This window comes from Lemur catta, chromosome 19 (assembly GCF_020740605.2).
Source record: "Lemur catta isolate mLemCat1 chromosome 19, mLemCat1.pri, whole genome shotgun sequence".
Lineage (NCBI taxonomy): Eukaryota > Metazoa > Chordata > Mammalia > Primates > Lemuridae > Lemur > Lemur catta.
In genome coordinates, this window is record NC_059146.1 from 26,821,961 (window position 1) to 26,834,844 (window position 12,884).

The 12,884-nt window shown below is 55.5% G+C and overlaps 1 protein-coding gene across 1 annotated transcript; it reads right to left on the bottom strand.

Annotated features, from left to right (window-relative positions):
- Nucleotides 1–315: 315 nt before the first annotated feature.
- Nucleotides 316–12,411, bottom strand: PVR (PVR cell adhesion molecule). Its single transcript, XM_045531486.1, has 8 exons — nucleotides 12,097–12,411; nucleotides 8,864–9,223; nucleotides 7,051–7,353; nucleotides 5,380–5,497; nucleotides 4,028–4,176; nucleotides 3,036–3,143; nucleotides 2,103–2,134; nucleotides 316–1,711 (listed from the first exon to the last, which is right to left on the bottom strand). The coding sequence occupies exons 1-8, from the start codon at nucleotides 12,173–12,175 to the stop codon at nucleotides 1,643–1,645; spliced, it is 1,218 nt and encodes a 405-aa protein (XP_045387442.1). The 5' UTR covers nucleotides 12,176–12,411; the 3' UTR covers nucleotides 316–1,642.
- Nucleotides 12,412–12,884: the final 473 nt, after the last annotated feature.

Sequence of the window (12,884 nt, forward strand, 5' to 3'; positions counted from 1 at the left end):
GAGAGCTAAAAATATATATAGAAAAATTAGCCGGGCCTGGTGGCGCATGCCTGTAGTCTCAGCTACTCGGGAGGCTGAGGCAGGAGGATTGCTTGAGCCGAGGAGTCTGAGGTTGCTGTGAGTTAGGCTGACGCCACGGCACTCTAGCCAGGGCAAAAGAGTGAGACTCTAAAAAAAAAGGTCCTAAAGTCCCTCCCATGCAGTAAAAGGCAGCTGTGGCAGGCTGAATTGCCAGAAACCGTACGTGAAAAAAGCAAGGTGCAGATCAGTGTGCGCGAGATGTTAACTTGTTGTTGAGGAAAAAAGAGACGGAGAGAAAAGAGAAAATATATTTATTTGCTATCTGTACGTGAATAAACTCATCAGAAAATACTGCCACAATTTATCTGTGGTGCAGGAGGGACCCAGGGTGGAGTGGTAGGCAGAATAATGAGTCCCCCAGAATATCCAGGTGCTAGTCCCTGAGAAGGGACTCTGCAGGTGTGATTAAAGATCTGGAGATGGGAGATGATCCTCAATGCAATCACAGGGTCCTTGTAAGAGGAAGGCAAAAAGGTCAGAGGAGGAAGAAAGTGACATGACAGGGACCACGAGCTGAGGACTGCAGTGGCTTCTAGAAGCTGGGGAGGCAAGGATACGGGTTCCCCCCTGCAGCCTCCAGAAAGGAGCGCGGCCCTGCGCACACCCTGAGTTTAGCCCTCACTTGAGACCTCTGACCTCCAGCACAGCGAGAGAGTAAGTTGGTGGGATACAGTTCGCCTACCCAAGGGGTGCTGTTCCAACGAATTTTGGCATGGGACATGATTCATCTTTTAAAAAATTGTGGTAAAACAGAGATAGCGTAAAAGTTGCTATTTTAGCCATTTTATGTGTACAATTCAGTGGCATTAAATGCATTCACCATGTTGTGTAAAACTGGATATCCACATGCAAGAGCGAAAGCTGGACCCTTAGCTTACACCCTGCACACCAGTTAACTTAAAATGGATCCTTGATGTCTTTTTATAACTTAATTTGGGGATGTTTATGTACTGTCTAATTAAACAATGAGAGAGAGAGAGAGAGAGAGAGAGAGAGAGAGAGAGAGGGAGGGAGGGGGAGGGATGAGCTCTCACCATGGTGTCTGACAATATCTGGGACTTGTGCCCTCGTGATCTCCTTGACTTGGGGTCTTGTCTCCACACTTCTGGTTCCGTCCCGCATGGTGACAGTTCACATAAAACTGGGTCTCTCCTTAATTTCCACCAGAGACCCCATTGCACACAGCCACACGAGGCATAATAAATAAATAGGCTTCAGTAGTGTGACCAACAGGCTGGTGGCTGGCGACAGACAATGTTCATCACAATAACCGATCTCCCTTTGCCCACCCGACTCCGCGCAGCCTCTCTGGCCTCATCACCCCTTGAATCCCGGGCCCTGCCACCCCGCCAGGTCGGTGAGTCCTTCTTGTGCATGACTGAACCTGAGGGTGGTCTTGGAGACCTCTGAACTTGCACCAGCCCACACTGTTGTGAGGTCTGGCACGGGGGAGGGTGGCCGGTCTCTTTGGAGGGGGTCTTCATCCATTGGGGTGGGGTCCAGCTAGGGAGACACACGTCCTCGTCAGCTCCAGCCTCTCTCCCATTCAGTCCCGATGCTGTCACCTTGCGCCCCCTCTCTGTGTATCCTGGGGAGAGCTGCCTTCAGTGCTCACAGATGAGTAGATGATCTAGAAGGGGGAATTCAGACGTTAGCCTTGGGGCCCTTTTAAACAAAATCAAACAAAACATTCCCAGTGAAGCCCCACGTGCAAAATGCTACAGGCCTGTCGGCCCCTCCCTGGAAGCCCGGGCAGTGCTTCTCAAGGCGTGGCCGTGGGTGAGGCACTGGGGGGGGGCAGGGGGAGCCCACACTACAATGTAGATCCCACGCCCCATCGCAAGCCCACCAGACCAGACTCTTAGTGGGCTGCGTTTGCAAGCTCCACGCGGCGCTCAGCCCGGCGGGAGGGCTTGGAGACAAGACCCAGGCCCCTGACGCCAGGCCGAGGGCGTCTGCAGACCTCTGGTCTGTGGTTTGCGCCGGTCGGTCCCCGCCCTCAGCGTCACTACTGCACTTACCCCGTTAGCCGTGGGGCTGCCACCCTCCGGACCTGGGGAAACAAGAGGGGGATTTGTCAGGAAGGAGCGACATGCTGGGAAGCACAGAGCACTGAAGACAGACAAGTCCCCAGAGTGGCCAAGGCTGCGGTGGGAGAGCCCAGAGTGGGGGCTCCGCCCATTCCCGGGGGTCAGGGAGGGCCTCGTGGAGGAGGAGGCATCCACCTGGGATGTGAGGGGGCAGTTGTGTTTAGTGGTTGACGGAGAAAGCCACTTTCCAGTTGTGTGATAGTCAGGTAACTTCACTGCTCAGAGCAAACACTTCCTCATCTGTAAAGTGGGCTCGCGGAGGACCTGATTTGCTGGGTGGTTGTGAGCATTCAGGGAGGCTGTACACAAAAACCGCCGGGCATGTAGAAAGTGCTCCGTAAAATGTAGCTCTTCTGATTACGGAATGAGCTGAATCACTTTGCCAGCAGCACCATGGGAGGGTGCTCCAGGCAGGGGACTGGCCCAGGCAAATCCCTTGGCCTGTGAAAACCTCGGACCCTTATTAAAGCCAAGGATCAGGGGTGCCAGTTCCTGCCACATCCCTAACCCCCAGGTCACTCCCGAGCAAGGTGGCTGGACTAACACTGGGGGTTGAGTACCATTCTACCCCGCCTGCATCTGGCAGGGGCTCCCAAAAGCCAAAGTCCTTGAGGACTATGTGATCTTTCCCTGACTCCCTAAATATTTTTAAAATGAATCAGTGAACTAATGAACAAGACTCCCTGGTTTTGTGTTCTCGTCTGTCAAGTGGGGGGAGCCTGATGGCGCTGGGTTGAGGATTCGGTGACAGGCTGCATGTGAAGGGCTTAGTACAGAGGCTGGCACATAGTAGGCGCTCAATTATGGCACCTCGATGCTCGTTCATGGCAGGCGGGTGGGGGTTCCAAGGAAGAAGGAACTCACGGGTTGATCTTAACCGGCAGTAACCAAACAGTGCAACAAGCCCCAGGATTCCCAAAGTCACAGAGATGATGATGATGGGCACATGGGAACTGCCTGAGTCTGACCGCTCTGGAAGAGAAGGAAACAGGTATTTCAGTAAGGAAACTTCTGGGTTTTCACCTTCCTTTTAAACATTACCCCTCATTCTTGGAATGGCACCTTGAATTTCCCTTAGGGAGCTACCACTCCACCTCCCTCAGTCTATATGGTTCAGATGGACTTGACCCCACCCTCTGGTTCCTAGCATATGACTTTGACTCAGGGCCCAGCCAATCAGAACATCCCATTATCCTTGGCTGCTATGATTGGTTCATAGGTGGGCTATGGCCTAAGCTGGGCCAATGAGAGCCAGCCCTGGGACTTTGGCTACAGCTGATTGAAAGTGGTGTATTCTTTCCCCTGGGATTGCTAAAGTGATAGGATGTGAGTCTGTAGCTGCTGACGCCCATCTTGCTTCCCCAAGGACAGAGCCTGCCTGAGAATAAAGCTAGCATAAAGAAAAGCAGAGACAAGAGATGTTTAAAAAAACAAAAAGTTCCTGGGCTACACAGTTAGAGCACCTGGATCTAACCATACCTGAAGGTGATTTCAATACTTTTTTTTTTTTTTTGGCTTAGACTACTTTGAGTTGTGCTTCTGTCAACTGCAATTGATAGAGTTCTGCCTACTACACTTGGAAAGGCCTTTCTGGGTCCCTGGGAAAAGGCATCCCACAACTATCCCTGCGTGGGTTTATCACGGGGGTGTACCCAGATGGCTAAACGATGGTACCAGTGGTACAGATTGTGTTAACAGGAGAGTAAAGCTGGCCTCGTTGGTCCTTTCAAGAGAGGGCTCAGGATGGGAGTCAGAGAACATTCGAGGGCTTCCCTTCACCAGGGGCCACACCCAGGCCTCTCTCTAAGAGGGAACCCTCTGGCTCCTCTGTTCTCCCCACCCAGGGGGCTCCTCACCATTGAGCACGATGGTCAGTTCCCCCTGGTGGGTCCCTACGGCATTGGTGACAGTGCAGATGAAAGTTGTGTTGATCGACTTGTCCACAGAATTGATGAGGAGCTGGGGGCCCTGGGCCACAGCAGAAGGTGGTAGGGGACCAGTGGTCCTGGGAGAGACAGGTGAGAAAGATGTTCCTGTTGGAGGCCTAGAGTGGCAGTAATTGAGCATGCACTATGGGCCACAAACCCTCACGCCCTCTATGATGGAAGTTGAGAGCAACTCTGGAGTCCCCGGACTCCTCTTCCTTTCATGCCCACATCCAGCCTATCGGCAAGTCCTGTTGGCCCCACCTGCAAGGTCCATCCCGAGTCCCTCTGCTCCTCGGGGCCTCCACAGCCACCTCCTGGACACTGCACGGGGTGAGGGTGGGGCTCCTTGCTGAGCTCCCGTTCCACCCTGGTCCCCTTGACTGTTCCCCATACGGCCACCAGAGGTCGCCTGTGAACCCTAAATCAGCTCACAAGCCTCCTCTGCTCAGAACCCTCCCGTGGCTCTGCCTCGCTCACAGTCAAACCAAAATCCTCATCACGCCACAAGCCTCACGTGATCTGCCCGCCCCTCTGCCACCTCTGCCCACATTAGCCATTACTCTCCCCTCTGCTCCCATCTCTGCATCCACAGTGGCTTCCTTGCTGGTCCTCAAACACTCCAGTTAGGCTTCCAGGGTGTTTGCATATGCAGGGACCGATGGACCGAAATGGGTTTGCATATGCTGTTCCTTCTGCCTGAATGCTCTTCCCCCAGGCACCTGCATAGCTCACCCTCACCTCCTTCAGGCCTCTGCTCGGATGTCACCTTAGCAACACCTTCCTAGACCACCCTGTTTCAAAGGCAAAGCCCACCCTCCCCATCCCTCCCTGCTGTATCTTTCCCACGAGCACAGAGCAGGGACAACCTAAAGAGCAGGTGCCTCTGGGAGCCTGGACCAAACCAGCCAGTGAGCTCTGCAGTTGCAAGACAGAAATTTTACTGGGGGCCCAAAGTCCAGTTTTTTCTCTTTTTACTTTTCTGAATCCCCCTCCTCCCTCAGACCCAGGGGTCTAGCCCCAGCCCCTCCTCCCTCAGACCCGGGGGTCCGGCCCCAGCCCCTCCTCCCTCAGACCCGGGGGTCCGGCCCCAGCCCCTCCCCGCTCGGACCCGGGGGTCCAGGTCCCCAGCCCCTCCCCCCTCGGACCCAGGGGTCCAGGCCCAGCCCCTCCTCCCTCGGACCCCGAGGTCCGGCCCCAGCCCCTCCCCGCTCGGACCCGGGGGTCCAGGTCCCCAGCCCCTCCCCCCTCGGACCCAGGGGTCCAGGTCTGCCCGGACTCACGTGCTCCAGTTATAGTGCACGGGCGCTGGATTGCTGCGGACATTGCAGGTCAGGCTGGCCTCACTCTGGCCGAGGTACCAATTGCCATCATAGCCAGAGATATTGACCTCGGGGGGGTCTGGGGATAAATGGACACACAGGTTCAGAGACAAGGAGCCTTCAGAGGGGCCTAAAGATACGTGCAATTCGCGTCACAGCAGGAAAGGCCTCAGTGTGTTTGGGGAACAGCCTGAGCTGGAGGGGCCTGTGAAGGGTCCGGGACAGTGGGGTGCCCTCCGAGAGCAGAGGCCTGGGAGTCCTTGGTCAGTGGGGGGCGCAGAGAGGGCTTCTCAGGACCTGCCTTCCTCTACTAGTTTTCCTGAGTAGCCTGGTCCAGGTGTGTCTTGAGCATCCTGTGAGCAAAGGCCTCTTGGGCACTCATAACACATGGGAGCGTATTCAAGGCTCTGACAAGTCCTGCAGGAAAGAGGGCTGGATGGGCTTGCTCCAGCCTCCTACTCATGCATCCCAGAGGTGAGCGAAAGGGAAGACTTTTCAAAGCCCTCAGGAGGAAGTCCAATGAGACAGGGTCTTTTGAGGGGTGGGTGGACTCAGTATAGAACTCAGGCACCAGCGACGATGTTAAGACGGTTCCATTACAGACAGGGCCTAAGTGTACCAACTGCCTGGGCAGGGGGACAGTACCTAGTGTAGAGAAAGATCGGAGGGACAGCTGGACAATGTGTAGGAGAGCTTGCGTGGATATTACTGACAGGCTCAGTGTAGACAGCGCATTGGGATATCAGAGCAGATGCTATTGTGTAGGGGTGAGTGTTGAAAATGTCGTAGGGGGTGATTGATTTCAGCATAGAGTGTGTCCCAGGGAGCTGGCAAAATTAAGACAGGCTCTGCGTGTGTGTGTGTATGTGTGTGTATGTGTGTAGTGTAGACAGCATCTGGATGAGCCAGTGTAGACAGTGTGGATCTACGCTTAGTCTAGACCCGTGCTGTTCAGTGTGGCAACTGCCGGCCCCATGTGACTACTGAGCATTGCAATGTGGCTGGTCCGAAATGCACAGCAGATTTCCGAGGCTTGCTACGGCAAAAAGAACATGAAAGATCTCATGAATAATTTTAAAATTTGGTTATATGTAGAAATGATAATCCCTTGGGTCTATTAGGTTAAGTAAAATCAATTATTAACATTATAATAATTTCATCTCTTTTAATTTGTGTAGCGGGGGTGGCTACGTTCAATTTAAAATCCCACATGCAGCTTGCAGCCCGCTGGACAGCGCTGCCTAGAGAGTCCCCGGGGTTTGACGCCTTGGGGAGCGAGGGGAGGTGACACTGGTGGAGTCAGTGTCAGTGCAGTGTAGACTGTGCTCAAGGAAGCCAGTATAGACAGTGTGGGCAATCAGTGTAGACAGTGGCTGGGGGAACCAGGGTAGATGACTTGGGTAGCAGTGTTGACTGTGGCCTGAGAGGCTGGTGTGGACAATAGGGACAGTGTTGTTAGTGGCCCAGGGGAGCTGGTGTAGACAATGAGGGTGGGGCGTGCAGACAGTAGTCAGGACAGTGAGTGTAGATGATAGAGACATGTCAGCAGAGGGCTGGGGAGCCAGTGTAGACGCAGGGGCGATGGAGGTGGCCTGGCAGTGGCTCTCGCCCTGGCCGCACTGGGGCACTCACAGTACACGGTGAGGCTCACGGACAAGTCAGCCTCCTCAAGGCTCTCGTGCTCCACCACGCAGGTGACAGTCTTGCCGTCCACTTGGCTTGAGGGCACCACAGTCAAGAGGCTGGTGACGGTGAACGTGCCGGGCAGGGGCCCCGGCACCTGGCTCTCGTTGACTATTTCATTTAGGTGTGGGGACCAGGTGATTCGGGCGGGTGGGCGACCGCCTGTGGACACGCAGCGGGCCACGGGCACAGGCTTCAAGGTGAACAGGCTGGGTGGGACCTTCAGGGCCTCAGCTGTGTTCTGGGGCCGGGCTGGGAGAGGAACAAAAGGGACAGGTCACCCTGCGCCAGCAGTCATCCAACAAACGCCTCAGCAGCCGAAGAGGGGTGTTCATTAAGGGTATAGGATGGCATGGTTCAAACCCTAGCTCTGTCCCTGAGCAGCTGGGTGGCCTTGGGCAAGTCTGTGCCTCAGTTTCCTTGTCTGTTAACTAGAGATAGTGATGGGGTCACAGGCAGTGAGAATATGCAGGTACTTGGCACATAATAAGTGCTCAATCAATGTTATTTGATGGGCAGTGCTGGGGACCCAGCAATGACTGAGACAGCCCCCGCCCCGCCCTCCTGGGGTACACAGTCCAAGGAGAAGGGGGACTCTTCCCCAGACAGTGATGACCCAGAGCCAGCAGGGCTGGCATGGGGGTGCCTGAGCCTGGGGATGGGGGTCAGGGAGGGCTCTGTGGAGGAGAGGAGGGCTGAGCCCTGGAAGTTGAGAGGGGGAGTGACCGGCCCGAGGTCACACAGCTATAAGCAAAAGGTCTGTCTGACTCCAAAACCACCTTGACCAAGAAACCATCATTCTGGTGATTCCCAAACCTGGGGCTTCACTAAGTTCCCCCCCATTATTACTTGTGTTAATATTTACTTAAGATTTCTCCTTAATCTGACTCACAGTTTCTGTTTGACCCTCCTCTGAAACCGTAATGCCTGGAATCCCAGGCTTGTTGGAGTGACAAGAGCTGCCTTTGGTTTGGCGCTGAGTGCCAGGAACTATTCTGAGCCCTTGGCAGCAGGCGTTCCTCATGCACAGGCCTGGAACGGCTCCTGGCACATAAGCCAAATGAAAGAAAAAAGTCAGCTCTTACTAATCCTCACGGCAATTCCCATCCCACAGCTGAGGACACTGAGGCACAGAGACTTCTTGCTCAAAGTCTAAGAGGAGGACACTATGGTGCTTGTGTAAATGAACCCCTCATTCCAGGGGGCCAGAAAGTCCTCTGCTGGGTGCCAGGATCCCTGCTCTCCCCCCTGTCTGTTTCAACTTCCTCCTTCTTCACCAAAGGGAGTGACAATAACTGACAGCTCTAAGGGGCTCGCGTGGGCCAGCCCACGAAACACCTCTGTTCTAAGCGCTTCATCTGGATAAACCCACCGGGACCCTCAGGACTGGGCAGCTTTCTGAGGGTGGCACTACTGTCACCAAGCCTTTTACAGAAGAGAAAAGGAGGGACCCAGAAGAAACCACCCAGGTCTCCCTCCTTCCCAGGTCCCTCCCAATGTCCCCCTCCCCCACGCCCCTGGGACATTCTGCTTTCAGTCTTCTAGAAGATCTTTGTTCTGGAGGAGGTCTACTCTCGCCTGCCCAGCAGGGAGCCCACGACCTCCTCCGATTCTGCACCCCCACCACTGCCCCACCCTCCTTTTGTCCCCACAGAATCCCTGCAGTGGGAGGGACTGTCCCTCCCTCCCAGACCCTGCTCCTCTTTGGCCACGTCCCTGCTCCCCACCCCCTTCCGTTCGCCCCCGACCCCGGCCTGCTCACCGAGCACGCTGAGCCAGGTACTGGCGCTCCTGCTGCCGTGCGGGAAGGTGGCGAACTGACAGGTGTAGTTGGCTTCATCCTCTATGTGCAACTGGGACACCACCAGCGACGCATCGCGCAGCTCGCTGCGGGACCTGGCGGCCGCGAACCGCACCCGCTCCGGGTCAAAGTACCAGGGGCTCCGAGCTGGGTGGTAGACGGCCACGCTGCTAGGCTGCCCCGCCGGCTGCCGCCGCATCCACGTCACCTGCGTCACTTGCACGCTGGGATCCAGCAGCTGAAGGTGGCACGGCAGCGTCACGTTGCCGCCCAAGAGGCCGCGCACTTGGGCCGGCGCATGCACGTCGACTGTCTCTGTTCCTGAGGGGGAAACCAGGGGCAGGTCAGACCCCGGCGCCCCCAGGACGGACAGGGAGGCCAGGCACCTGGGCGTGCACCTGCAAGCTGAGGCCCGGAGCCCCCAGGGGTCAGGGCAGGGGAGGAAGGTTAGGGCATCCGGGCCGAGTCTGCAACCCGGTCCGGCCCCAAGCGCGCCTTCACTGCAGTGTCATTACCGTATTTCCTGCCCCTATTACCGTATATTCTCTATTAAACCAGCGTCGGTTTTCTTTTTTCTTTTCTTTTCTTTTTTTTTGGAGACAGAGTCTCGCTCTGTTGCCCGGACTAGAGTGCCCTGGAGTCAGCCTCGCTCACAGCAACCTCAAACTCCTGGGCTTAAGCGATCCTCCTGCCTCAGCCTCCCGAGTAGCTGGGACTACAGGCATGCGCCACCATGCCCGGCTAATTTTTTCCATATATATTTTTAGTTGTCCAGCTAATTTCTATTTTTAGTAGAGATGGAGTCTCGCCCTTGCTCATGCTGGTCTTGAACTCCTGACCTCGAGTGATCCTCCCACCTCGGCCTCCCAGCGTGCTAGGATTACAGGTCTGAGCCACCACGCCTGGCCCATTGTCGATTTTTAAAATTGTAAATTAAAATATCAAATTTACCATTTAAGCCATTTTAAAGTGTACAGTTCAGTGGCCTTTAAGTACCTTCACAATGTTGTGCAACCATGACCACTATCTAGTGCCAGAACTTTTCATCACCCCAGCACTGTCTATTTTAAGATACCAAGGCTTGTCATTTACAGCACAACTCCTAGTCCCTGGTTAGAGCATCCGCCCTGTGGAAAACGAGAAGAAACTGTGGGTCTTAGAGTCCATGATATACGGTATTAACTCTGGGTGGACTCGGGTTGGGAGATTGTTGGGGGTGGGGCAGGTGTGAGTGCGGTCACTGAAAGAGACACAATTATAGCCAAGCGGTTTTGATCTCTGTTGTGAGGCATCAGGCAGGTTACTTAACTTCTCTGTGATTCTTTTTCCTAGTTTGTAAAATGGGACTTATAACAATGAACACAGGCCGGGCGCGGTGGCTCATGCCTGTAATCCTAGCACTCTGGGAGGCCCAAAGGGGGCAGATTGTTTGAGCTCAGGAGTTCAAGACCAGCCTGAGCAAGAGCGAGACCCCATCAATACTAAAAATAGAGAAATTATATGGACAACTAAAAAATATATATAGAGAAAAATTAGCCAGGCATGGTGGCACATGCCTGTAGTCCCAGCTACTCGGGAGGCTGAGGCAGGAGGATCGCTTGAGCCCAGGAGTCTGAGGTTGCTGTGAGCTAGGCTGACGCCACAGCACTCTAGCCTGGGCAACAGAGTGAGTCTGTCTCAAAAAAACAAAACAAAACAGTGAACACTGATCAGGGGCTATTTTAAACGTTTCGTCTATCGCTCAGCATTTAACCCTCAAGCACTCTCATTAGCATCCCTTTGTAGACGGGGAGAAGGAAACAGAGTGTGGTTTCCTAAAAAGCCTGCAGGGGGGTTAGCCGCAGAACTGGGATTTGAACCTGGGCCATCTGTACTCAGAGCCTGACCTCTAATCCCCCAGAGCCTATATGAAAATCTTTCTGCCGAGGGCCCCAGCAGATAGTAGGTCCTCATCATGGGTTCGCTCTTATTATTAATAAACATAATCCTGCACATCCTTATTCATAATAATGAGATCTGGAGAAGGTGGGCAGGAGTAAAGGTCTTTGAACCGCAGACCCAGCACTCAGTAGCTGTGGGCCCTTGTGCAAATGGTTTCACCCCTCCGAGCCTCAGTTTCCTTATATGGAAAATGGGGGTGATAATAGGGGTTGTTGGGGGGATTAAATGGTGAAATAAATGATGATAAGCACTATATAATGGTGATTATAATTATGATAACTTACGAGGACGAGGAAGGGGGGGTAGCAGACCAAGGTACTGGGACAGTGCTGGGTGGAGGGAGGGCACAGTTTGGACACAAGGTAAGAGTGGGGTGGTGAGCATGCTGGTCTGGGGTCTGCGGTCTGGGGTCTGGGGTCTGGGTTCGAATGCCGGCTCTACCACTGACCTGCTAAGTGGCTCCCAGTAAGTGAACTTTGAACCCAGAGCCCAGGCCAGACCAGCATGCTCACCGCCCCATCCTTACCTTGTGTCCAGCACTGCTCAGCACCCTCCCAAGACGTAGACTTACAAGGTACATCTTCCCCGTCCCCATTTCATGGACACAGAGAGCTCAGGCAACTTTCCCAAGGTCACACAGGTTTTAAATGCCAAAACCCGAGCTTTGAACCCAGGGCCATCTGATTTCAAAGCTGAATCCTCAGCACTTGGAACACTGCCTGACACACAGCAGGTGCTCAAAACCTGCCTGGGAGGGGTGTATGAATTTAGGAATGAATGAATGAATGAATGGCCAGGCCCTTGGAGCCAGACATTTGGAGTCAGAGGGGGAAGGGGGGCTCGTGCCACTGCCCCCTCCCGCTATCAGCCATCCTGGGTAGGGGAGGAAGTAGGCTGCGGGGCTGTGGCGTGGGTGCGGTGAGCGGGAGCGGGAGGTAGGGTGATCCTGCGTGAGTCACCCTTGCCTGGTTTCCCGGAGACCCACCGGCGTTTGGGGAAATCTGCCTACAGCTTCCCCGGCAGCGGCGGAGAGGAGGGTCCTGCCCTAACCCTGGCCCGGTGTCCCTGCCGACCCCGGGGCGGAGTGGGGGTGGGAGTGGAGGTGGGGGTCGGGGGCGCAGGGCAGCGCCGCCAGCCTGGGGTACCCGGAGGGCCCCCGAGAGCCGCGAGCCCGTCCGGGCACCGAGTGATTGGTGGGGGGGGGGGCAGGGGCCGCCGAACTGCGCCGGGGCTGGGGTGGGGGGGTCACTCACCGGCTTCCGAGGGTGACCAGGACAGCGACAGCAGCGACAGCACCAGCGGCAGCCACGCGGAGGGCCAGCCTCTCGCCATGCCGGGCCTCCTCCGTGCAGCCTGGCCCCGGGGAGGGGCGCGGCGCCCGCTCGCTCTGCCGGGCAGGGGCTCCGCGAGTCGCGATCCCCGAACGCCGGCGCAGAAATCCCCTGGTGGCCGCGCAGCCACCGGGGTCGGGAAGGGGTCGGGAAGGGGAAGCCCGCCTCTCCTACGTCCAGACGGGCGCCGGGAGGGAGGGCCCTTTGGCTGTCCTCGCGCCGCGGCGACTGGCAGTCCCTTAGCCCTCCCTCCGCGCCTGCGCCGTTACGCGGACGCTTCTGCTACTGGATCCGCGTCTTACAGGCGAGGACACTGAGGCGTGCCAGCCACCCACCCGCCGACTAAAGGCTCGCTCAGAGCTGAGCTTCCAACCCCTACTCGGGACGGATCCTGAGCCCTGAACCCCCACGCTGTCCTTCCACTCAGCCCAAACCCGTGGGCTTGGGAGGCAGACAAGACCTGGGCTCATAGGAGGCGAGTTACTTCTTCTCCCCATGGGGCCTCAGTTTCCTCATCCGAAAAATGGGTATGCTAATAGTATAACTACCATGAGGCTTCAACAAGAAACTGTTTAGGCCAGTTCCTGGCATGCAGTTTGTACTCAATAAACAGCAGCTATGCCAACAACAGCCGCAGCAATGACAATTATTATTGCTTCACAGTTGCCGTCAAATAATAATGTTCGTGAGGATGATTCGTTCATTCTTCA